Below are 27,955 nucleotides of genomic sequence, written 5' to 3'. Positions count from 1 at the left end.
AAGAACTCAATGAAATTGGTCAGACAGGATATTCCCTTGAATGTCACAAAGGCCACCTCTAATTAGCCCATTTTTCAAAGCGATCACATAATTGACTCCTCAATCTTTTTTCCCAGCAACTTCCTTCCAACTGATATGAGGCACAGAGGTCTATGGTCAACAGGCTTTTCTCTGCTGCCTTTCTTGAAAGAGGTAGGCCACATTTGCTGTCCTTCATTCACCTCATACCTTACTTGTACCCAGTGAACAAATAATCATCTCAGCCAGAACCCCAGCAACTCGATCCCCTGCCTCCTGTAGCAGACAGGAATAAATACCAGCAAAAAAAAAACTGCCAAAGGAAATCAGAGGGTCAAATAGCAACTTCAATTCCTCTTCTCTTTTTGGGATAAATACTATCCCTTCCTGTGCATCTAATGCAATTAGATGGACTTGACTTCACAATCTACCCCATTAAGGCCTTGTACTTGACTGTATGCACTTTCTTTGTAACTATAACACTTTATTCTGCATTGTCTACCTCAATACACTTTTGTAATAAAACTGTGTGGATGGCATGCAAAATGAAGTATAATGAATTCTGGTTAATTGGGATACATTAGGACCAGTACATTAAGCAGCCACCCCAATTAGCCCATTTCATGAAAATAGTTAATAGTTAAAAATGATAAACTACCATTTAACTGAGTAAGAAATTAAGTATTTAAATGAAATACAGAACAAATTAGAACGTTAGCAATACTATTACAGTAGTACTATAAAATTATGTATTGGTTCCTAAAGTTAACGTTGGAGGAATTCATCCAGTATGCTGTGTTTTTTTTTGATTGACTGTAAATGAACAAAATCAGTGCAGACACCTAGTGCAGATAATGGACTGCCTTCATACAATGCTTTTACAAGTGCATCTTTCAAATCTTCACTACAGGTGGAAAGAGTAAAGGCTGATTTATACTTCTGCGTCAAATGAACGCTGTAGGTACAGCGTAGCCGCGTAACCTACGCTGTACCCTACGCCATAGCCTGACACGCACCTCTCCAAAAATGTAACTGCGCATCAAGGTGATGCAGACAGCAATAACTGTGATTGGTCCACTTGGTAGCATGGCATTTCCTCCTGTCTACAGGCATACTGTGCATACACTGATGCGAAATAAATGGTTGGAGACGATGAACAAAATCGTCAAATCTACCTGCCGACATCTGAAAATATTTGAAATGCATTTCCTTGTCCATGTCTCTCAGTGGCCGGACAAGCACAGAAAACTCACCCTCCTTCTGCTTCAATCCGTTCAATGGTCGTACATACCATCTCCTCCGACGTCTTCTCTCTTAGTAACTTCAATAAAAGTAACCCTTGTTCAACATTTATTAGCTCTAATTCCAACATGATGCGCTCAGTCGCCATTAGAAACCCCACTGCTAACTAGCGTTTTGGCTGTGAATTGCAGAGCGATGCAGACACACCAACGCACAGGTATAAATGCTCACAACAGCGCAGGCCACTCATGAAGGCTGCGGCGTAGGCTACTACGCAGAAGTATAAATCAGCCTTAAATTTCACTTTTGGCCATTTCTGGGATCTCCAGGCCTGAATGCTTGATGTTACACCTGTGCTGTAAAACTAAACATATTTCATCATGAACACATTCATCTATCTCAACTGCAAATACATTAAACAGCAAGAGGAAGAAAAACATTAGAACATACTGACCAAGGTGAATATTCCATATACTCAATTCCACCCCAGAACTTTATAGAACTTGCCTTTTCAATTGGTATGTCCTAACTGCCAATCTTGCACAAACTAATTCTTAAAAATTAACTACATTTTAATATGAAAGAAAGATACAGTGGATTCTGAAAATATAAAATAAAAACTGAAGATGCTGAATATTCTCAGCTAGCAAGACATCTATGGAGAGAGGAAAAACCTTTTTTGTTTCAGATAACTAACAGTTCATTAGAACAACAAAAAGGGAAATACCTGTAATGGGATATGTTCCTGGCAAATTTTTCTACAGAAGCGGTTTGTCATTGCCTTTTGCTGGGCAGTGTCTTTACAAGACAGATGATCCCAGCCATTATGAATACTCTTCAGAGATCATCTGCCTGGCAGTAACCAGGAATTGTGATATGCACCAGCTGCTCATATGACCATCCATTACCTGCTCCCATGGCTTCACGTGACCCTGATCAGGGGGCTAAGCAGGTGCTACACCTTACCCAAGGGTGAACTGCAGGCTAGCAGAGGGAAGGAACACCCTACATCTCCTTTGATTGAGACGTATCTCCAGCCTGCCACCCAAAAAAGGATGTAGAAATGTTAAATAAAAGAATCTGCCATGAGGAGTTTATCCATGGGAATAACATGGGAATAACAAGCCCAATCTCTTGAAAATGAGAGCAGTAGTTCCCACCTTAAATTGTTCTATGATTCTATGAGCTCACAGACGGTAGATAGATGCCACATGACGAACAGGTATAGAATTAAAATAAAAAAGGACAGCACTAACTTTTCCCAGTTCTGAAGAAAGGTCATCACAATTGATTCTCTCTCCACATCTGATCTTCTATTTATGTGACCGCTATTTCAAACATTTTCAGTTTTCATTATTATTCTAATTGCAGCAATTACTTATTCTGATTAAATGAATTGTATTAGTTAGTACCATTTCTGAAAGTGCTGGATACATTTGTACCTACATGAAACTGCTTTTGAACTAAGCACATTCAAGAGAATAACTGCACATTCTGGCCCCATAAACTTTGGCTACATTACAAGATAACATCCAGTAAACAATTCCACACACAAGAATTAACAAGTCTGAATTAGAAGACCTATACAAGCAAAAGAATATTTTGGTAATACCTGTCTTTGAAAGTACTGGTACCATGATAACATTTCATTACATAATGTACCTAGGTAATTTTAAATCAAATGTGACTTACCTTTTAAAGAGGACAATCCACTTGTACCACCAAATAAAGAGCGTGTTGCAGAACTTCCAGATCCGCCTGGTGGTGCACTAAGCATCACCAGGTACGTTCCACATGTATACATAGGGGTCTTCCTTAAGGTTTTCAAAGGTAAGCCACAGCTTGTATTTGCTGCTGTTAAAAAAAAAACACTCTTAATGCAAAGAAAATTTATTAACAAAGGCTTAATTCTGTTTCCCTAACTTTTAATCAGGTAATGTTAAGAGAAAAGAGATACCAAAGTGATTCTCATCAACTTGTGGCCAACATTAGATTAGTCAAATTAAAACAAATTTGTACTGTGCTTAAATTAAACACAACTAGACAATAAAAAACCACATTGAATACAAATCGACACCCAAACTCCTGGGAATAACAGATCCAGGATTGTTCAAAATGGAGAGGAACATTCGGGATGGTATTGAGAACCTCAAGATTGCATATTGGAAGCACTGAAAAGATCTGTGTGAAAGGTGGAGAGGTGCATCACTTCACAATCTACCCATATACCTAATCCATCAGCATCTCTTGCCACATCTATAATAGAAGGGTCCCTCTTACAGTGTTTCATTGGTCACTTCATACGCACAGAACTGGAGCCAAGACAAATGATGACCTCGTCTGAGAGAAAGCCTCAGAAAGGAAGTTCAGGTGCTTGAGATGTAGTGAAAATTAATCCAGAGGGACAATTGAAAAGACTGATCATGCTTCAAGTAAGAGATCACCTGGTTCAGGTGGGAAAAGACTTCACTTCACTGAGGGAAGGAAGGTTAAAGTGAAGATTGGCTGGCCATGACTTTCAAACAAGGTAGATGCCAGGAAAATGGTGAATGTGATATTCTTGTCAAAAAAGGCATGCAAGAAAATGTCTGAGATGTTTATCATTAAGAACAGAAGTTTTGGTAGTAGAGAAATTTTACAGAAACAATAATCACAAAAGCATTAAAGAAAACTGAGAAAGTCTTAGTTAATAAAGGAGATACAAAACAAATTTATTAAAAGGGCAGTTACATTTAACTGATTGAATCTTTTGATGATATTACACAAAGTTTGATTCAAGAAATATTATTTTAAAAAGACAACTGAAAAAATTCCACATGAAAAGTTGATTAGCAAAATTGAGGTACATGAAATGAAGGGGTATAGAAGCACCAGGAATTTTTAAATTGCTCAAAGACAGAGAACAGAGTGATGACAATCACTCAGAATTCTCTCTATCCGCTTCGGTTCAACCCCGTATCTTTTTATGGGGAAAAAATTCTGTTCTTGGAACTTTCCTACCCAAATCAGAGCTCATATCTACAAACAGTAGTTGATGAATCAGCTCCTTCCTCTTTTTGGTTTATTATTTGGCCATGAGCACTATCTTTGCAACCTAACAACATAAATTCAGGTATGATAAACTGGGGGTGGGGGAGGGGTGAGGGAAGAGAGGAATGCAAAGAATCGCCAAATGGATAGAGACAAGTTAAGCAATGGAAAGAAAAATAAATTTTTATATAATAAGGAAACAGTAAATGCTAAAGTGCAAGGGTATTTGGGATTTGCTGGTAAATTAAACAAAAATAACAAGATAAATACTGCTGATTACCAGATAGCGATCTAGGAGGAAGATTTATTCAGATGCAGTTTTGCAAAGCGGTGTTTACAAAAATGAAATGAATCTAATCAGAACCTAGAACTTATGAATATGCCTCACCTTCTTCCCTTTATTCCATTGTCCACTGCCCTCTCCTTCTCAGATTTCATCTTCTTCAGCTCTTCCACCTATCACCACCCACCTTCTTACATCATTCACACTTCCCTGCTCCCCCATTTTCCTTTTCTCACCAGTTCTTGTTCTACCCTCCCCACACCCTTTTATTTTGTTATTCCCTCTTTCTTTGCTGTCCTGAAGCAGTGTCTCCAACTGAACACTGATAGCTCACTTCCCTCCACAGGTTGCCTGACCCACTATATTCCTCCAGCACTTTGTGTTGCTCCAGATTTCCAATATTTGTCATCTCTTACGTCTCCATATGGTTTTTTTAACTATTTTGTTGACATATGAGTAGCCAGTTCAGTATCAACTGTATTGCTATAGACAAACACACAGATACAAAAAGGAAGATATACTATTTCTAAAGATAACACTGAACTTTAACAATTTTTTATGACGGTACCGTAATTCCAAGGTCATCATTAAGTGTACTGATTTGATTTTTTAATTATTTGATCATTTACTTAATTGAAATTCCCAAGTCTGAATTCATATCTCCAGCTTATTAAGACTAGTCTCTCATTTACTATCCAATAACTTAATTATTAGGCTACTGTTCTCCACCCTGCCCTCCCCAACCAAAAAAAAAACTTTTCAAACTTATTAAGTACTGAATTTGCCTTTAGTTGCAATTTATCTTCTACCAATCATCATGCTTAGAAACTTACGTTTTATAATTCTAAAACATAAAACTAATTGAAAGGAAAAACATGAAGCTGGGGCTGCACGTATTCATTTTCATTTTTAATTTATGTGTCTGTCTCAATTGCATCTCTGACTGCTGTTTCCATTGATACAGCTATTTCAACTGCTTTTTTTAAAAGTGTAACTTGTGTTTCAGGAATGCTTTCTTGTAAGATTCTACAAACTAAGCGATCTCTCAATGCATATTTAAGCCCATCACTGAAATGACAATGCTCAGACAGTTTCTTCAATTTGCTATGTACACTGAAATGGACTCTCCTTCCTTTTGGTTCCACTTATGAAACCTATAGCATTCTGCAATCAACAATGTGTAGCAGTGTGCTACACGTAGCGCTGAAATAACGACACGGAGTCGGTGAGCTGCAGTTGCAAGAAGAGATTTATTCAAACTTCGCGGCCTCGCTTTAAAGCCTTCCTGATCCCACCCTTCCCGGGCAGGAATGCTGTAGGGGGCACATATTCACAGTCCCGTCCCACGCGCAGGCTTTTCCCCCTTGCTGGTGAAGCAGGCTTGGTGCCCTCTTTGGGACTGGCCTCACTGCCGGCGCGCGCCACTTTGTGAGCCAGTTCGAGTGCGCTGGGAAGTGGGTCGCCACATAACCCCCCCAGAACCGGCGATAAATCCCCCAATGTCCACAGTCTGGATTGGACTCTGTTTGGGAGGTCTGCCTCTGCGCTGCGGTGCCGGAATCTTGACCGGCTGCGCCAAGTCCACATGGGCCGGTTTGAGTTGGTCCACCATGAAAACTTCCTCTTTCCACCCAATGTCCAGCACGAATGTGGACCTCTTGTTTCTGATCACCGTAAACGGCTTCTCGTAGGGCCGCTGTAGCGGTGCCCGATGTTCGCCCCGTCGTACAAAAACGAACTTACAGTTTTGCAGGTCTTTGGGTACGCAGGTCGGGTTCTGCTCATGCTGCGAAGTGGGTATGGGGGCCAGGTTACTGAGCCTCTCGTGTAGTCTGCCCAGGACTGCTGAGGGTTCTTCCTCTTGCCCCCTTGGGGCTGGTATGAACTCTCCTGGGACGACCAGGGGTGCGCCATACACCAACTCGGCCGACGAGGCGTGCAGATCTTCTTTGGGCGCCGTGCGGATTCCGAGCAGGACCCAGGGAAGCTCGTCCATCCAGTTAGGTCCTTTGAGGTGGGCCATGAGAGCCGACTTCAGGTGATGGTGGAAATGCTCCACCAGTTCGTTCGACTGTGGGTGGTAAGCAGGTTGTGTGGTGAAGCTGTGTCCCCAAAAGGCTGGCCGTCGCTGACCACAGGCTGGAGGTGAACTGGGCGCCTCTGTCGGAGGTAATGTGGGCCGGTACACCAAAGCGGGACACCCAGGTGGCGATCAGTGCCCGGGCGCAAGATTCGGAGGTGGTGTCGGTGAGCGGGACCGCCTCTGGCCATCTGGTGAACCGGTCCACGATAGTCAGGAGTGCTCCTCGTGACACTGGCAGAGGGCCCACGATATCCACATGAATGTGGTCGAAACGCCGGTGGGTGGGGTGGAACTGCTGCGGCAGAGCTTTGGTGTGCCACTGCACCTTGGCTGTTTGGCACTGCGCGCACGTTTTGGCCCATTCACTGACCTGCTTGCGGAGTCCGTGCCAAACGAACCTGTTGGCCACCATCCAGACGGTTGACCTGATGGAGGTGTGCACTAAGTTGTGAATGGAGTTGAAAACGCACCGCCGCCAGGCTGCCGGGACGATGGGGCGGGGTTGGCCAGTGGTGACGTCACAGAGTAGGGTCCTCTCACTTGGGCCTATGGGGAGGTCCTGGAGCTGCAAACCGGAGACTGCAGTCCTGTAGCTAGGGATCTCCTCGTCTGCCTGCTGCACCTCCGCCAGTGCTTCATAGTCTCCCCCCTGGGACAGGGCTTGGATGTTAGGGCGGGAGAATGCGTCCGCCATGACATCATCCTTTTCCGAGACATTCCGGACATCTGTTGTGTATTCAGAGATGTAGGACAGATGTCGCTGCTGGTGGGACGACCAGGGGTCGGATGCTTTCGTGAACGCAAAGGTAAGAGGTTTGTGGTCCATGAACGCGGTGAAAGGCCTACCTTCTAAGAAGTACCTGAAATGCCGGATTGCTAGGTATAGCTCCAACAGTTCCCAGTTGAAAGCACTGTATTTGAGCTCGGGTGGTCATAGGTGTTTGCTGAAAAACGCCAGGGGTTGCCAGCGACCCACGATGAGTTGTTTCAGCACCCCACCAACTGCCGTGTTAGATGCGTCCACTGTGAGGGCGGTAGGGACGTCCGTTCTGGGGTGCACTAGCATCACGGCGTTTGCCAAGGCTTCTTTGGTTTTAATGAAAGCGGTGGCGGACTCCTCGTCCCAGGTAATGTCCTTGCCCTTACCCGATATCAGGGTGAACAGGGGGCGCATAATTCGGGCAGCTGAAGGGAGGAAGCGGTGGTAGAAATTCACCATACCCACGAATTCCTGAAGGCCTTTGATTGTCTTGGGTCGGGGGAAATGACGGACCACGTCTATCCTAGCGGGCAGAGGGGTTGCCCCATCTTTAGTAATCCTGTGGCCCAGGAAGTCGATGGTGTCGAGCCCGAACTGACATTTGGCCGGATTGATTGTCAGGCCATATTCACTCAGTTGGGCGTAGAGTTGACGGAGGTGGGACAGATGCTCCTGACGACTGCTGCTGGCTATGAGGATGTTGTCCAAATAGATGAAAGTCAAGTCCAGGTCGCGTCCCACCACAGCCATTAACCGCTGAAACGTCTGTGCGGCATTCTTTAGGCTGAACGGCATGCGGAGGAACTCAAAAAGGCCGAAAGGGGTGATGAGTGCCGTTTTGGGGATGTCGTCCGGATGCATCGGGATTTGATGGTATCCCCGGACGAGGTCTACCTTGGAGAAGATCCGTGCGCCGTGCAGGTTTGCTGCAAAGTCCTGAATGTGCGGCACAGGGTAGCGGTCCAGTGTAGTAGCCTCGTTCAGCCTACGGTAGTCGCCACATGGTCTCCAGCCCCCTGTTCCTTCGGGCACCATGTTCAGGGGGGAGGCCCATGGGCTGTCGGACCGCCGTATGATCCCCAATTCCTCCATCCTCTTGAACTCCTCCTTTGCCAGTCGGAGCTTGTCCAGGGGAAGCCTTCGAGCACGGGTGTGGAGGGGTGGTCCTTGTGTCGGGATGTGGTGCTGTACGCCGTGTCTGGGCGTGGTTGCCGTGAACTGCGGTGCCAGAACAGATGGGAAATCCGCCAGGACTCTGGTGAAGTCGTTGTCGGACAGCGTGATGAAGTCTAGGTGTGGGGCCGGTAACTGGGCTTCACCCAGGGAGAACGTTTGAAAAGTCTCGGCGTGGACTAGTCTCTTCCTTGGCAGGTCGACCAGTAGGCTGTGAGCTCGCAAAAAATCCGCCCCCAGGAGCGGTTGGGCTACGGCGGCCAGTGTGAAGTCCCACATGAACCGGCTGGAGCCGAACTGTAGCCGCACCACATGGGTGCCGTAGGTCCTTACTATGCTGCCGTTCGCGGCCCTCAGGGTGGGACCTGGTGCTCTGTTGCAGGTGTCGTAACTCGTCGGAGGTAAGACTCTGATCTCGGCTCAGTGTCGACCAAAAAGCGGCCTTCCGACCGCTTGTCCCACACATACAGAAGGCTATCCTGACGGCCAGCTGCTGCAGCCATCAGCAGCAGCTGGTCCTGGCGTTTCCCGGGAACTTGCAGGGCGGGCTACAGCGACGGGCTTCTGTGCCCCACCGCTGGTGGTAGAAGCACCATTGCGGGCTCTGCGGCCGGGCCTGGTCTGGTTTGCTGCTGGGAGCGTGGCCTGGTGATCTGTGCGACGGACGCCCCACTCTCCTTCTTGGCTTTCCACAGCACATACACCCGGGCCGCCACCTTCCGGGGGTCGCTGAAATCCGCATCCGACAGCAGCAGGCGTATGTCCTCGGGCAGCTGCTCCAGGAATGCCTGCTCAAACATGAGGCAGGGCTTGTGACCTCCGGCCAGGGAGAGCATCTCGTTCATCAAAGCCAACGGTGGCTTGTCCCCCAAACCATCCAGGTGCAGTAAGCGGGCAGCTCGCTCGCGCCCTGAGAGTCCGAAAGTCCTTATGAGCAGGGCTTTGAATTCTGTGTATTTGCCGTCCTCCAGAGGCGATTGTATGAACTCCTCAACCTGGGCCGCTGTTTCCTGGTCGAGGGAGCTCACCACGTAGTAGTAACATGTGGCATCCGAGGTTATCTGCCGAATGTGGAATTGGGCTTCTGCTTGCTGGAACCATAGGTGAGGTCGCAGTGTCCAGAAGCTTGGCAGTTTTAACAAAACTGCATGAACAGATGCGGCGTCACTCATCTTCGGCCCGAATATCGTTTGGGCCATCGGGGTCACCAATTGTAGCGGTGTGCTACACGCAGCGCTGAAATAACGACACGGAGTCGGTGAGCTGTAGTTGCAAAAAGAGATTTATGCAAACTTCGCGGCCTCGCTTTAAAGCCTTCCTGATCCTGCCCTCCCTGGGCGGGAATGCTATAAGGGGTGCATATTCACAGTCCCATTCCGCGCACGGGCTTTTCCGCTTGCTGGTGAAACAGGCTTGGCGCCCTCTTTGGGACTGGCCTCAATGCCAGCGCGCGCCACTTTGTGAGCCGGTTCGAGTACGCTGGGAAGTGGGTCGTCACAAATGGTTTCAATTCTAAATGTTCTTGCATTACTTTCACGATATGAGCAAAGCTCATTTCGGCTGGTTTTGTTGGAGCAGTTAAACCTCTAAGCAAACTGTATGCTCTTCCACCTAATACACTCAGCAAAACTGGCACTCATTTCTCATTGGCTATTTCATTTGCTTCAAACTACAGCTCAATTTGTTCTGTATTTAACAGCCAGTTATCTTCTATGTAAGTAGACTCATCTATCTTTCTGATATAACCAGCCATTTCTTTTTTTAAATTAATCAACGTCACCTAGTATAGTTTATAAAAATCAAGAATTTTTTCGTTTCGGCCTTTTATTTTAAAACTTGAACATCTCTGTCCCTTCCCAAATAAGCACATGCTGCGTTGCTTTTTAAAAAAAAACTCAACTGTTTCTCATTGCGCTTCTTTTTTCAAAAACTCACTTTAAAAAAAAAACTGCACTTCATCAGATAGGCAGTCATCTCGGGTTCATTTAAAACTTGCTCACTGCCACTTATGTTTTGTAACTTCGTAACATAAAACTAACTGCAAGGGAAAACATGGAGCTGGGACTATATGTCTTAGTTTCGTTTTTACTTTAAGCAAGGCGCACACATCTGATGTGGTGACATGATGACGTATGCCATTCACACACTTTTACATATAATCCATAATTATTTAAACCAACAAGAATGCTTAGTTGAACAATATTACTCAAATATTATTAAAATATTAAATGAACAACAGAAGCAATTATTCTTTAAAACACAATGTGAAATTTTAGTTCGAAATGTGCAATAAATGATCACCTAGATGACCTAGTAGGAAAGTGAGGTTAAGCAAATCAACTTGACATACAGAACTGTTTTCTGATATTCTTCCTTATCCAATAACCTTAATTTTGCTGCGAGCCCGAACAAAACCAATTTCAGTGCCTAATACTTTAGCCACGACTTGAAATTGGACAATTTAAATTCAAATCACAGACTAAACTTTTAAAAATTACAGCTAATCTCAGTGATAAAAACATCTCAAGCAGAGAAGGAAATCTGCCAACCTCAGTTGGTGTCATATGAGTGACCCCAAACTCACCAATATGGTTTTAATTGCCTCAGGTTGTTTCAGCTAGGCACAAACAAAAATACTGATGTGGTCAATATCACCCAGATCCTGTGAATAATATTTTTTTTTTTTTTTACTTTCCAGCTTCAAACTTCAGTGCCTGGGTATCCATAGTGGGGATTCTTAATTTACTGGAACTGAGTGTCAACAACTTCAAGGCACCAGATGAACAAAAATGATGTGACCAGGGCTAAGTGCATAACGGTCAACAGTTTGAGCTGCTGTACTTCATTATTGCATCTCGACTCAGAAACATACTCTGAAATTACACTGTTCATCTTTTCCTTTGCCACAACGTTTCATTTTCATGACGATTTGTAAATATGTGTTTAATTCTATTGCATCAGTTGTCAGACCCTCTTCTCAGTCACCATCTTCATTTCAGAATTACAGTGCCTATAAAAAGTATTCACCCCCCCCCCCACCCCTGAAAGTTTTCAGGTTTTGTTGTTTTACAACATTGAACCGCTGTGGATTTAACTTGGCTATTTTTGACACTGATCAACAGAAAAAGAATCTTTCATGTCAAAGTCAAAGCAGATCTGATAGAAGGCTGATAAATCCCAGGGTACTTAGGAGGTGGTTCTATAAATCATAGATGCATTGGTAATCATTTTCCAATGTTCTATAGATTCAGGATCTGTTCCTGAGGATTGGAGGGTAGCTAATGTTATCCCAGTTTTTAAGAAAGGAGGGAGAGAGAAAACAGGGAATTATAGACCAGTTAGCCTGACATCAGTGGTGGGGAAGATGCTGGAGTCAATTATGAAAGAAGCAGCAGCGGCACATTTGGACAGCAGTAACAGGATCGGTCCGAGTCAGCGTGGATTTACGAAGGGGAAATCATACTTGACTAATCTTCTGGAATTTTTTGAGGATGTAACAATGAAAATGGACAAGGGAGAGCCAGTGGATGTAGTGTATCTGGACTTTCAGAAAGTCTTTGATAAGATCCCACATAGGAGATTAGTAGGCAAAATTAGAGCACATGGTATTGGGGGTAGGGTACTGACATGGATAGAAAATTGGTTGGCAGACAGGAAACAAAGAGTAGGGATTAACAGGTCCTTTTCACAATGGCAGGCAGTGACTAGTGGGGTACCACAAGGCTCCGTGCTGGGACCGCAGCAATTTACAATATACATTAAAAATTTAGATGAAGGGATTAAAAGTAACAATAGCAAATTTGCAGATGACACAAAGCTTAGTGGCAGTGTGAAATATGAGGAGGATGTTAGGAGAATGCAGGGTGACTTGAACAGTTTGGGTGAGTGGGCAGATGCATGACAGATGGAGTTTAATGTGGATAAATGTGAGGTTATCCACTTTGGTGGCAAGAACAGGAAGGCAGATTACTATCTGAATGGTGTCAAGTTAGGAAAAGGGGAAGTACAGCGAGATCTAGGTGTCCTTGTTCATTGGTCACTGAAAGTAAGCATGCAGGTACAGCAGACAGTGAAGAAAGCTAATGGCATGTTGGCCTTCATAACAAGGGGAGTTGAGTATAGGAGCAAAGAGGTCCTTCTGCAGTTGTACAGGGCCCTGATTAGACCACACCTGGAGTATTGTGTTCAGTTTTGGTCTCCAAATTTGAGGAAGGACATTCTTGCTATTGAGGGAGTGCAGCGTAGGTTCACGAGGTTAATTCCTGGGATGGTGGGACTGTCAAATGTTGAAAGATTGGAGTGTCTGGGCTTGTATACACTGGAATTTAGAAGGATGAGAGGGGATCTGATTGAGAGGGGATATGGGGAGAAGGCAGGAATAGGGTACTAATTGTGGATGATTCGCCATGATCACATTGACTAGCGGTGCTGACTCGAAGGGCTGAACGGCCTACTCCTGCACTTATTGTCTATCTCTACAAAGTGATCTAAATTAATTACAAATATAAAACATAATAATGGATTGCACAAGTACCTGCCCTTGACATTGAAGCAACACAATTCTAGTACAGCACCAAGGGCCCTGTTAAACTGGAGTCAATGGGAATCTGGGAAATATCTCCACTCGTAATCATACATAGCCCAAGAATGATGGTTCTGCTGGGTGGAGGACAATCATGTCAGTTATAGGACATCCCTACTGGAGTTCCTCAAGGTGGTTTTCAAGCTCTTAAGCTCTTTCATCACTGATAAGTGCAAGTACACGGTGTGCAAGCTTGAGGCCAGCAAAAGCAAAAACATGCTGGGAACACAATCCTAATGCACTACAGTACTTTAAACAAAATGTAGATGACAGCACCCCAAACTACAATTTTTATGACTAACTGGAGAAGCAAGACAACAATTTAAAAGGAATTCTAATAATGTATTGTGTTCTTGGCAGCTAATAGGGAACTACAATGAGCAGGAAGCAGATCATCCATTTGAGTGACACCATCCAGAAATGAGCAGGAAAGTTCAAAATCTAAGTGTAATTTTACCAAGGATATTTCACCCAACATTTTAAAAACATGCTTTAATTGATTTAATATGGAACTTCTTGTCATATACTCTCATTTATTTTAAAATCTCTCTTATTATTTGCCTGATAAAATCACCAAATCAGCGGAATCTAATTTTCCCCAAGAAAATTATACTGAAAAGTTCCAGGTTTGTTTGTAAAACAGTAAGCAGCCGGCACATCGCAAACGTGGACACTCAGGTATTTTACCTACCACACCTTCGCCACACTAGAAGAATTCTCCCATACAAGAAAATTGACTTTAGCAAAGAAAGCAGAATGAGTACAAAACATATTTTGCAATACTTCTCAACCTATAAGTTATTGGAGATTATTAACCTCTAATGCTGCAAATATTCAACTTCTGTTTTGCAACAAACATTGTTCTGTTAAGCGATGTTTCCAATAGAGTTAAATATCAAACTGCTTCAACTCTTTTCCATTAATATTACAAATTACCATTTTGGCATCAGCCAGAATCTTTGAGACCCAATGACAGCAATTTCAATGTTAAGTACAGAACCAGTAAAGGTCTTTGCCTTCTGCTTCTTTTGAGTCAACCTCCATGTTTCAGAAAATTACTAAGCTACAACATCATCATTTCCCTGTGTTCACATCATCACAAGAAACCTTTCGCTCTGTAGACGTGTACCAGTTAAAATCTAATTTAAGACCACCCTGAATTGCTCTCTTTCTTGAGAATTACACGTTCATCACAAGGCAGACAAAGTGGCTGAAAGGGAAGCTCACTATCGGGAAAGTCGACTCAGAAGCATTTTATTTATACTTTTCACAGATCCTCCTTCATTTCTTGTTACATCACTCATGGAGAAGGTGGACTAGATTCAAATATGAAAGCCAGAAATAATATTCAACAGCAGCGTAGCAGTTACTTAAAAAAACAGATCATCAATAATAAAGACTAAGCAACTTTGAATGCAAGTATGTTTGAGACAGTTATGTTATGTGACTCCAAAACATAAAAACTAATTGAAAGGAAAACAAGGGAGCAGGGAGAAAACTCATGTACATTTGTTTTTTTGATATTAAGCAAGGTGCGCACTTACCATATAGTGGCTTGATGCCATATGCCATTTACATACTTTTACAAGTAACCCATAATGCATTATGTAAACAAAGAATGCTTAATCAAATAATATATTTACAATAACCCTCAAACGTTAAATACAGAGACAAGATGAAACTATTAACAGTTAACTCAAGAAAATATTTAAAGGCAAAGAATTCAAAACACAAAACAATTTCTTCTTACCAGAATGATCTTCCTTCAATGTATTGGTAATTGTGGAGCCAGTAAGAGCAGCCAAAGTGGCTGAAGGGGAAGCTCGGTATCGGGAAAGTCGACTCAGCAGCATTTCATTTATACTTTTCGCAGATTCTCCTTCTTTCCTTGTCAAAATACATCGCTCATGCAGAGGGTGTGCAGTGCAGATCTCATTGTGCACCTAGTACAGAAAAGAAACAAACTGTCATGACTAAAAAGATGGTTGCAATTCAAAACAAACTTATTTGCATAAGTTTCTACAGACAGATTTTAACGCAGTTTATTGACATTAACTACCTACCTACCATTGCAAGTAGGATCCTACACAACTAAACAAAACATATTGTACAATTACTTAATTCTATGTTCATATTAAAATCATAACCTTGGGGACATCACGTGATGACGTAGGATCGAGACGCAGGGACCCAGCTCTCCCGTAAAAAGTTAATAAATTAATGTTTAAATGAAGAAAAGTTAGTCAATACTTTCTAAAAGTTACTTATAAACAACTCCGGACTGTGTCAAGCTATGCCTCAAGGAAGGAAGATGAAGAAAACTAATACCAGGAAGACTACGCAAGTTGGAACAAGAACAAGGCCCACGTCTACCGAGGAACCGCGGTCTCAGGTACATTATATCACCGGCGATACGGAATAGGAGACTGTGGCAACACTGGCCACTTCCAAAGGAAAAAACCATCGTGAACTGCGCAAACGCGAAGGATGGAGCATGCGCAAACGGGAGCAACAAGAACTACAAAGCCCAGCTACCACTGCAACTGAAAGTGATAGCGAATCGGAGGGAGAGTCAAATCTCTCGGAAGGATCAGATGAAGAAAGAGGTAGAAGTCCTTCTAGAAATATAGAAAAGACTTTGAGGCAAATAATGCGTAAATTAGACACATTAAAAGTAATTAAAAATAATCAAAAAATACTCGAAAAAAAAATGACCAATATGGAGATTATGCTTGATAAAATGACAAAGAGACAGGAAAAAATGGAAAAAAGAATTACGGACTTGGAAACTACAACGGAAGTCATGGTTGAAAGAATGGACAAAATGGAAAAGGAAAATACTGCTTGGACATCAGAAAGAAAACAATTTTTGGAAAAAATTGATAAGCTTGAAAATCTCAGTAGACAAAATAATATTAAAATTGTTGGACTTAAAGAAGATATAGGAGAAGATCCAATAAATTTTTTTCAAAAATGGATTCCTGAAAAATTGGAAATGAAAAGAGAAACTCCAATTGAGATTGAAAGGGTGCATAGATCTTTAAGGTCAAGACCTCGAGCTGATCAAAACCCACGATCAATTTTGATAAAATGCTTACGATACCAAGACAAAGAAAAGATCCTGAAGGCCGCTGCCCAAAGTGCCAAAAATAGAAACGGGCCACTGATGATAGCAGGGAAACCAATTCTTTTTAATCCTGATATAAGTTACAACCTGTTGAAGAGAAAGAAGGAATTTAACCCAGAGAAAAAAGCCTTATGGGAAAAGGGTTATAAATTTACAATGCGTCATCCAGCAACACTGATAATTTTTTTGGAGGAGGGAAAAATTTTTTTTTCCGATTATCGAAAAGCGGAGGAGTTTGTACAAGAACTTCCATCTATTCGTTAATTACACATAGAGGCTTCCAAACGTAATGGATTAAAGATGAAGATAGACCCAAGGAACAGAAGTGATGGACATTTATGGATATTATAGAAGAGAAAAGCAAAATTTTAGAAATACTAAATGAGAATAGTATTTTTTTTTCTCTTCTTATACATATACTTTTTTGTGTTGCGGGGGGGGCTGGGAAGCTGTGGATCGGTTACTGCGGGATTCACGTGTGTAATCATGGCGGTTGCCATGACCAGTACAGCAGAGGGGGGTAATGTTGTGTCTTTTTTCCACAACATTAGTAGGGGGGTATTTTTTTTTTCCTTTATATTTTAATTTTTTTTCTATCTTTTTGCCTGGATGATTGGTGGGGACACACATAGCAACATGGAGATTTTTATAAAGATTTCCCAGGATACCACGAAAGTGGAAAGATTAGGTATTATTATAGATTGGAGTAATATAATAAAAAAAATAATGACTAATCTACTAAATTTTTAAAGTTTTAATGTTAATGGGCTTAATGGGCCAGGAAAAAGAAAAAGAATTTTAACATATATTAAAAAAATGAGAACTCCGTGGATCATGTGGGGATCTTCCAACATCCAGGCATTCCCTTTTTTTTTCTTTCTTATTTTTTTAATAGGGATGTTAGGGGGGAGGGATTAAGGGGAGGGGGGCTGGGTAACACTTTTTTTTCATGCACATTTATTCTGTAACTATTTGAAAACAATAAAAAAAGTTTTTAAAAAAAAATCATAACCTTAGGGAAAGTTCATTTTGTGTTATGAAATAATATACTAATTCAAGTTGGAGAGCATCGGCAGCCTGCTGGAAGAGAAGGTAGAGTTCTCTCCATTATTGTTTCTGATCTTGCCTGGTTTGCCAATCTGAGAATATTGTAAAGAGAAAACTGAATTTCCAATCAACATCTGTGGAAAATGGATCAGGAACAGCTTAAGGGAAACAAAATGTTAAAAGAGATATTATTTTAGCTGAACAAAAACCTGGTCCTTTCTTCACCTTTGGCTTTATGCACTAATAATGTAAAATTACTAACATGAACTGTCAGCAATTTATACAAAGGTGGGATAGTATTATGGGTCAATTTTACCATTTTGATTCTGAACTAACCCAATATTCACTGTTAAAAAAATATTCTGGATAACATTCATGAATAGAAAGCCAAATTTTTGTCCACTTCAGACGTAATAAGATTAATTACAGCATCTCAGATGACACTATTAATTTCCCACAAGAAATCAAAAATTTTTGTGTTATTTAAGGATGTATCAGTAAAATTTAGTATAAAAATGAGAGAAAAATAAAGATATTTTAAAATCAAATCTTTGCTGCAATTCATGGGTCAGAGATCGCCATGAAAATCAAATCACCAAGTGAGTACACTATGAGCCACAGGGTGACTGGAACATTGAAATGGTAACCCTAATCAATCAAATGATGAAGCTTGAAACAATATTTTATCATGATTTGAAAGCTTGGAGTGGCTTGGTAATACAGCAGCTAGCATAACGCTATTACAGCACAGGCAACTCAGGTTCAATTCATCCAGAGTCTGAGGAGTTTTTAAATGTTCTCCCTGCGACCGCACAGGTTTCCTCCGGATGCTCTGGTTTCCTCCCACATTCTGAAGATGTGCAGGTTAGTAGGTTAATTGGTCATATGGGTATATTTGAGTGCACAGGCGTATTGGGCCAGAGCGCCTATTATTGAGCTGAATTTCTGAAAAAAAAAATTCTATAAGTTCCCTCATCATAGGTCAACAGTAACTTGTAATTTGCTAGGAGGTTCTAAAATTGCCAGCTCAGCAACAATATTTCTCTCCTTCCACTAAAAATGGTCAGACAGGTGTGTCTTAAGCTCGACTCTTTTTAACCCAACTTCACATGCACAATACTGTAACTCTATACTGAATGCACACTACTCAAAGGGAGGAGGATTGCTTGGCTTTGACAAAAATTTTCATGTGCTCTCTAGCAACAGATAAGGTCCAAGAGAGAAATGTTATGCCTTTGTTCAAGAAGGAAAATGGGGATAATTCAGGTAAATATGGGCCAGTGAGCCTCACATCAGTGGTAGGGAAGCTATTGCAGAAAATACTGAGAGACAGGATTTATACAAATTTGGAAAGGCATAGCCTGTTGGATGCAATTGGATCCTCGACTTCCTAACCAGAAAATCACAATCTATGTGGAATGGTAATAACATATCCTCCTTGCTGACGATCAACACTGGCGCACCCCAGGGGTGTGTGCTTAGCCCACTGCCCTACTCTTTATGTACACATGACTGTGTGGCTAGGCATTGCTCAAATACCATCTATAAATTTGCTGATGATATGGTAGAATCTCAGGTGCTGATGAGAGGGCGTTCAGGAGTGAGATATGCCAACTAGTGGAGTGGTGTCACAGCAACAACTTGGCACACAACGTCAGTAAGGCTAAAGAGCTGAATGAGGACTTCAGAAAGGGTAAGACGAAAACACATAACAATCCTCATAGAGAAATCAGAAGTGAAGAGAGTGAGCAGCTTCAAGTTCCTGGGTGTCAAGATCTCTTGAGGACCTAACCTGGTCCCAACATATCGATGTAGTTATAAAGAAGGCAAGACAGCGACTATACTTCATTAGAAGTTTGAAGAGATTTGGCATGTCAACAAATACACTCAAAAATTTCTATAAACTGTACTGTGGAGAGATTCTGACAGGCTGCATCACTGTCTGGTATGGGGGGAGGGACGGGGCTACTGCACAGGACCGAAAGAAGCTGCAGAGAGTTGTAAATTTAGTTGGCTCCATCTTAATTACTAACCTACAAAGTATCCAAGACATCAAGTACTGGTGTCTCAGAAAAGCAGCGTCCATTATTAAGGACCTCCAGCACCCAGAGTATGCCCTTTTCTCACTGTTACCATCAGGTAGGAGGTACAGAAACCTGAAGGCACACACTCAGCGATTCAGGAACAGCTTCTTCCCCTCTGCGATCTGATTCCTACATGGACATTGAACCCTTGGACACTACCTGTTTTTAATATACAGTATTTTTGTTTTTTTATGTTTTTAATCTATTGATTTACTTATTTATTATTTTTTTATTCCCTCTTCTATATTATGTATTGCATTGAACTGCTGCTGTTGTCAAGTTAACAAATTTCACATCATATGTTGGTGATAATAAATGTGATTCTGTTGAGGGACAGTCAGCATGGCTTTGTACAGTGCAGGATATGCCTTACAAATTTGATCTGAGTTTTTTTGAGGTGGTGACAAAGGAGCTTGATAAGGATACTGCAGGGATATTATTGACCTGGACTTGGTATGGCATTTGATAAGGTTTCTTGGTAGTTTATCAGATGGTGCAGCTACATGGGATGCAAGATAAATTGCAGGTTTAGATTCAGAACTGGCTTACCCAAAGGCAGATTAGGTTGCAAGGCTACTAATCTGGTTGGAGGTCTGTGACCAGTGTTGGTCTGCAAGGATTGGAGCTGGACCTCTTGTTTATGATATACATCACTGACTTCGTTGATAATATAGATGGATGGATCAGCAAATTTGCCGATGACACCAAGACTGGTGGAATTGTAGATGGTGTACAGGACGATCAAAGAATACAGTAGGAGGTACTGCAGATCAGATATAGATATAGGCAGAGAAGACTCAGATGCAGCTAAATTTGGACGTGTGAGCCATTGCACATTGGGAGACCAAATAAAAAGAGAACATTTACAATTAATTGTTGACTCCCTTAATAACATTTAAGTATAGAGGGATCTACAGGTCCAGGTTTATAGTTCACTGAAAGTGGCTATGCAAATGAATAAGGTGGTACAGAAGGCATATGGCTTGGTTGCCTTCATTTGGCAGGGGTATTAAGTATAAGAGTAAGGAAGTCATTCTCCAGTGGTATAAAAATTCATTCTTCTATCAGACTTCTGAATGGACAATGAACCCATGGATTCCATTTCACTAGGTTTTCACACTTAATTAATTAATATATACAAGTATCGGTATTTATACAGCATATTTTATGTATTGCACAGTATTACTGCTACAAATCAACAAATTTCACAATATAGTTGCAAGAAAAAGTTTCTGAACCCTTTGCAATCACCTGGTTTTCTGCATTAATTACTCATAAAATCCAGGATTGAATGGCTTGTCATATGAAAAGTGTTTGATGGCTCTGGGCCTGTATTCACTGGAATTCAAAAGAATGAAGGGGACCTCATTGAGACCTATCAAATGGTGAAAGGTCTTGATGGAGTGGATATGGAGAGGATGTTTCCTATGGCGAGAGAGTCTGACACCAGAGGACACAACCCCAAAATAGAGGGGCGTCCTTTTAGAACAGAGATGAGGAGTAATTTCTTTAGCCAGAGCATGGTGAATCTGTGGAATTCTTTGCCACAGGCACCTGTGCAGGCCAAGTCTCTATGCACACATAAGGCAGAAGTTGATAGGTTATTGACTGGTCAGGGCATGAAGAGATACGAGAAGGCATGAGATTGAGGCTGAGAGGGAAGTTGAATCAGCGATGATGAAATGGCGGAGCAGACTCGATGGGCTAAATGGCCTAATTCTGCTCCTATATCTTATGGCTTTATGGTCTAATATATAGCTTGATCTTCATCTAAGTCACAATAATAGACAAACACAATCTGCCTAAACTAATAACACACAAACAATTGTACTTTTCCTATTTTTATTAAACATATTGTTTAATCATTCATAATCCAGGCTGGAAAAAGTATGCAAACCCTTGTACTTAATAACTGGTAGAATCACCTTTAGCAGCAATAACCTGTACCAAACATTTCCTGAAGCTGCTGATCAGACTTGCACAACAGCAAGGAAGAATTTTAGACCATTCCTCCATACAAAACTGCTTCAGTTCATCAATGGTAGAGCTTAGGAGGACGATGGGGTCTAATGGCAACTCCTTTACTTGCATCTTCAAAAACAGCTCTATATCTTTAAACATCTCTTTCCTTTTCAGGGTTCTTTTGAAGACCCTGACCTGGAGTTACATGCTGACTTCAGTTCTTTGCAGAAATGGTCCCCGCTCTCGTGGTGTCACTACTGGCCACTTTTTGATATGCCAAGGACGTGGCCTATAAGACTAGTGCACCTTCAGGGCACCAGCTTTTCGTGGATCTGCAGGCAGGTGGACTCGAGATCGGTGCCCTCACCTGGTGCGTTATGGTAGATGGAAGATCAAAAGCAGCGATCTGGCTGCTGGCCGTGAGCTCAGAGACCCAAGATCTTTGGGTACAGAGCTTGGAAGAAGGGACGCAAAAGACTTTTAACACTATAAATTGGCGAGTTGTTTTGTTATGACTCCCCTCTCGCTGTGAAACAAGGACACCTCTTTTTCCCTTATTAGGGAGACAGAGAGCCTGTGGTATGTTGAATTACTGGGTGAAGGAGTAATGTCTTTGTTGTTGCATTGTTGCACGCGTGAGTGTCCGGTGGGGGGTTGTCGATCCTTTTTTGCTGGGGGGGGGGGGTTTGTAGCTTTGCTGCTGCTTATGCATGGGTGAGGGGAGTTGGGGGGGCTTTGGGGTTCTAATATTTAACTGACATTCAGTCTTTGGGGCACTCCTCTGCTTTCGTGGATGTATGCGAAGAAAAAGAATTTCAGGATGTATATTGTATACATTTCTCTGACATTAAATGTACCTATTGAACAACCTGCTGAATATTTCTGGGATACTTGCATAAACAGCCCTCTCAGGTCATGCCACTGCATCTCAATTGGGTTAAGGTCTGGACTCTAATTTGGCCATTCCAAAACACAATTTTTCTTCTTCTTAAACCATTCTGTGTTGTTATACTCTTGTGTCCCTGATAACTGTCTTGCTCATCATCCAACTTCCATTAAGCTTGAAGTGAGACTGCTACCCTGACATTCTCCTGTAAAATGCTTTGATACAATATTGAATTCTTGTTCCCTCAATGATTGCAAGTTGTCCAGGCCCTGTGGCAACAAAGCAGCCCCAAACCACCATGCTCCTTCCTCCACACTTTACAGTTAGGATGAGATTTGGTGTTGATTTGTAGTGCCCTTTTTCCTCCAAGCATAACAGTGTGGATTTCTGCAAAAAAGTTCAATTTTTGTCTCATCTATCCACAAAACATTGTCTCAGGTGGTCTTTTACAAACTTGAGATGTATAACAATTTTTTTTTTGGAGAGCAATGGTTTCCTCTGTGGTGTCCATCCACGAACACCATTCTTGTTCAGTGTGTTTCTTATAGTGGACAAATGAACAGCGACTTTAGTAAGCTCCAGAGATTTCTGCAGGTCTTTTGCTGTTACCCTTGGATTCTTTTTCACCTCCTTCAGAACTGCATGTTGCACTCTTTGTGTGATCTTTGCAGGACACCCATTCCTAGGCAGAGTGGTAACAGTACTGAATTTCCTCCATGTGTAGACAACTTCTCTTACTGTGGACTGATGAACACTCAGGCCTTTAGAAATGCTTTTGTAGCCTTTTCCAGCTTCATCTATTTGTACAATTCTTAAGGTCCTCTAAAAGTTGTTTTGATCAAGGTATGGGTGCACAAAAACAGATCTTTCTTGAGAAGGGCAGGCTCTGTCACTAACCTGACTGTGTGTCTTTTTTTTTTTTAAATAGGGCAGGCCACTTTACAACCCACCCAACTCTAAATAGCTTTTGTAGAAGGTATTATCCCAGAGGTTTACATACTGTTTTGAGGAGAAGTACAATTATTTGTACTTTATTCGTTTAGGAAGATTGTGTTTGTCTATTATTGTGACTTAAATGAAGATCAGAACACATTTTATGAGTAATGAATGCAGAAAACCAGGCAATTGTAAATGGTACTCAAACTTTTTCTTGCAACTGTATGTCAGTAATAATTAATGTAATTCTGATTCAATCTGCACCCGGAGTATAATGTGCAGTCTGGTCATCTGTTATAAGAAGAATGTAGAAAGGGTGCAGAAGAGGCTTACGAAGATGCTGCCCAGAGTACAATGGGAGTACAATGAAAAGTTGGAAAAACATAATGGAGTTGTTCTCCTTCAACCATCAGAGGACAAAGGAAGATGTGACAGAGAAGCATAGATAGGGTACAAAATCAGAATCTTTTCTCCAAGGTAGAAATGTCAAACATCAGAGACATCCACAAAATGCTAGAGGAACTCAGCAGGTCAGGCAGCATCTATGGAAAAGAGTACACAGTTGACATTTCATCTGACCCTTCTTCAGAACTCTTTGGATTTGCTTTGGATTTCCAGCATCTGCAGACATTCTTGTGTCTATCAGAGGACATTCTTTTATGGTTATAAGGGGAAAATTGAAAGACAACATGAGGGGCAAATTTTATACATAGAGAAGAGTAGGTGCCTGGAATCGGTTAGCAGGGCTAGGAGTGGAATCAGGCTGTTAAAATCTTTAATCTCAGAATGTGTCCCGATAATCAGCTTGTATCAGCCCGGTTCCATTCAGTAATTGAATTACTGATGCATTCAAATCAACATCCTTCAGTGGGACCAATGAAGATACAAACGCATCTCATACAGCCGTGATTCAGTACCCTTAAACAATGGAGTTTAAGAGGCTTTTAGATAGAATATGAAGAGAGTGGAGGCATATGATTGATGCACAGGATGACATTTGGTATAAATTGGGATCAAAATCATACATTGTGGACTAAATGACCAGTCCAGTGCTACACTGTTGTATAGTTCACAGAAAGCTTACATGTGGGTAGTTTATTTCGTAGGGAAGTTAATAAAATGTTATCGTTCACTGCAAGGACAATTAAATTCAGAAGTAGAGAAGCCATATTTAAGGTTGTATTGGACTTAATGAGACCCTATCAGGAATAATGTGTTAATATTTCTCTTCTTATTTAAGAATGTTAAGGCACTGGAGGCAATTCAGAAGAGGTTTACCACATTGATTGCCTTGAGGGAAGTTTGCCAGACTAATCAGATTGCATGATTCAACAATTCTGAAAGCTTAATAAATAATAGATTAAGGTAATGTAAAATCATAATAGGTTCAAAACAAATACAACGAGGCATCTCCAAAGCAACTTCTTAAGGAAAGCATCCAGAAACTTACCGTCAGTTCAAAAACATCCATGAAAACAGAATGACCCTTGGGAGTTTTTTCATTTAAGCCAGCAGGAGACCAGATCCAATAGATGTACGTTCCATCTGAGCAGAGATGGACTGTAGTCATGTTGCTGCCAACTGGGAAGTGATTTGATGGCATGGAGACTACCTGGGAAACCTGAACAAGGAAGAGCAAACAAAATGTTAAAACAGAGTGCTATTTAATCTACCTGAAATACAGCATATTTCTGTGAGGTATAGGATTCAGTTTGGAAGCTGACAGTGATCAGTCTTAAAACATTATTTTATCAATGAGTATTCACAGTGGTCTACATCAGTGAAGTACAGTCATCTATACTTAAAAATTGTGGCATTCACTCACATTAGTTTGTAAACAATTACCGCTACTTGTATTTTAATACAAATATAAAGGTGCTCGTTATCTTTATATACTTCAGGATGAAACAGATAAGCTTAATCTGAACAAGACCAAAGTTAGCAATTCTTAGGTCAACAGTACACAAATTATTATTTTTTTATTATACAAGTTGGTATTATAAGGCCAATACTAAGATTCAAATATAAAATTTATTTATTAAGATTATACAGTTTTCCATTTTACACCTAATTCCCTGTTGGCAATATTCTTGTTATACCAGCCTTCCACTATAAAGTACAATTCCAAATTACATAAACCAAACTTAGGTGTTGGAGATTGCTTTCAACAAAAGACTCATTTCCTAAACAGAAAACTGAGCAAGATTTTCAATACTCATAGTTACAGCTTGTTCTGTTACATTTATTACATTTTGTTTGCAACTTTATTTGTCACCATTGCATACAAAAAAATAATCATTTTTGGCTGTTTATAATTTGCTGGAATTTATGTATACAGTTTTCTCCTGGATTGCATGAAGTATTCACCAAACAATCATTTTCATCATTTTTCTAAACCACACTCTCACTCAAATTCACATTTCAATGTGAAAGCTTTCCAACAATGTATTTATTTTGCTGGCTGTCCAACAAATGCATTGCACCAATAATAAATATAAACAATATTTTTGCCAATAGCACAATCAAATGCTGTAATATGCCATTGAATTCAGTATCCAGCTCTTCAGGTCTGTTGTACATGTATAGGTTCATATCCTTCTGAACTAATTTAGCCAAGGTATTAGTCTGTTCCTTTTATGCTTGCCTTAAGTTTAATATTGCCTCCTGTATGCTTCTTATTGTCCTAGCTCTGATGGAAAATGCTTTTGTTCAGTTTGGAATTCTTCAATAACTGGAAAGGTTGGTAATTAGAATCGCTAGTGGCTTTGATACAACAAATTATAAGGGATAATTTCCAAATGCAGTCAACGCAATTTTGAAATGAAAAGAACTGAGGTAAGCAGCAATATATACTCAGTTGCCTCTTTATTGGATACAGTGCACATCTGGTCATTAATGCAAATATCTAGTCAGCCAATCATTTGGCAACAACACAATGCATAAACCATACAGACATGGTTAAGAGGTTCTATTGTTTCTCAGACCAAACATCAGAATGGGGAAGAAATATGATCAAAGTGACTTTAACCATAGAATGCTTGTTGGTGGTTTGAGAATCTCAGGAACTGCCAGTCTCCTGGGATCTTCACACACAACAGTCTCAAGAATTTACAGAGAATGGTGTGAATGGTCTTTGTCCTCTGCCTTCTCCAGTGTCAGGTGAGGTTTAATGCAAAGAATAACATATCATATTGCTCATTAGTCTTCAACCCAATGGTATGAATTTTGAAGCAGAAGGGAAACAACAGTTGCAAGAACAAGCAGTAGAACATAGAAATATACAGCACATTACAGGCCCTTCAGCCCACAATGTTGTGCCAATCATGTAACCTACTCTAGGAGCCACCTAGAATTACCCTACTGCATAGTCCTCTATCTTTCTAAGCTCCATGTACCTATCTTAGATTCTCTTAAAAGATCTTATTGTATCCACCTCCACCACCATTGCTGGCAGTGCATTCTATGCACCCACTGTGAAAACTTACCCAACATCCCCTCTGTACTTAGTTCCAAGCACCTTAAAACTACGCCCCCTTGTGCTAGCCATTTCAGTCCTGGGAAAAAGCCTCCAGCTATCCACACGATCAATGCCTCTCATCATCTTGTACACCTCTATCAGGTCAATTCTCATCCTCCATCGCAACAAGGAGAAAAGGCAAAGTTCACTCAACCTATTCTCATAAGGCACACTCTCCAATCCAGGCAACATCCTTGTAAATCTCCTCTGCATTCTTCCTATAGAATCCACATCCTTCCTGTAGGTGGCACCTCAATTACAGAACCTTCACACATTTGCCCCACATGTGGGAGGTACCTTCTAGCCCAAACTCATCAGTAAACTCGACACACAAATAACAAACCTACCAAAGGATGTCAGTGGTCCTTATCGCTAACAATGGACACAAGCTTTGAATTTTCCAATTTCTGTTGACCTTTCCCTCCTGTTCCCCTCTCTTCTTCCAATCAACCTGCAGTCATTCCATTTTTGTTCCCTTTTCCTTGCTCTCTCTAGCCCCACAGCATCCATCTTCATCCCCTCCCAGTTCCATCCACTAAACAGTCCCACCTAACTGACTGTCTCCCACCAATGGTTCCATCTCCTTTTCAACTCTACCTTAATGGTTTCCATTATTACTTATTATTATGTGCACAATTAGTGAGGTGCAGGTACAATAAAAAAACAGGCATGTACAGTGGTGTTAGAAAGTCTGTGAACCCTGTAGAATTTTCTCCATTTCAACATAAATATAACATAATATGATCAGATTTTCACACATCCTAAAACTAGATAAAGAGAATACAGTTAAATAAGAGAAAAACATTATACTTGTTAATTTATTTATTGAGAAAAATGGTCAAATATTACATGTATTTGTTGGAAAAAGTATGTGAACCTTTGCTTTCAGTAACTGGTGTCACTCCCTTGTATAGCAATAACCTCAACAAAAAGCTTTGGGTAACTGCAATAACTGTTGATTAGTCCTACACATCAGCTTTGAGGAATTTTAAGCCATTCCTCCTTATAAAACTGCTTCAACTCTGGGATGTTGGTGGGCTTTCTTGCATGAACTGCTTGCACAACATTTCTACAGCATTAAGGTCAGGACTTTGATTCTGCTATACCAAAACGTGAAATTTCTTCTGCTTTAACCATTCCTGGATAGACTGACTTGTGTGTTTAGGATCGTTGTCTTGCTGCTTGAACTGAAGCTGAAGAGAAAGTGGGTCATGGACAGATACAC

General features: G+C 41.3%; 1 protein-coding gene across 6 annotated transcripts in view; it reads right to left on the bottom strand.

Moving 5' to 3' along the window:
- LOC140738468 (probable E3 ubiquitin-protein ligase HECTD4) overlaps positions 1-27,955 on the bottom strand; it is a 318,241-nt gene that overhangs the window by 203,341 nt on the left and 86,945 nt on the right. For 4 of the 6 annotated variants that reach the window (XM_073065772.1, XM_073065777.1, XM_073065774.1 and 1 more), the window contains exons 7-9: positions 24,664-24,834; positions 14,922-15,114; positions 2,953-3,114 (exon numbers count right to left, since the gene is read on the bottom strand). In XM_073065772.1, coding sequence (XP_072921873.1) covers positions 2,953-3,114; positions 14,922-15,114; positions 24,664-24,834 — 526 coding nt within the window. The remainder of the gene's footprint in view (positions 1-2,952; positions 3,115-14,921; positions 15,115-24,663; positions 24,835-27,955) is intronic. The other 2 variants (XM_073065773.1, XM_073065776.1) reach the window with 1 other exon arrangement.

Source organism: Hemitrygon akajei, chromosome 14, assembly GCF_048418815.1.
Source record: "Hemitrygon akajei chromosome 14, sHemAka1.3, whole genome shotgun sequence".
Taxonomy (NCBI): domain Eukaryota; kingdom Metazoa; phylum Chordata; class Chondrichthyes; order Myliobatiformes; family Dasyatidae; genus Hemitrygon; species Hemitrygon akajei.
This window is presented reverse-complemented; position numbering and strand designations above follow the sequence as displayed.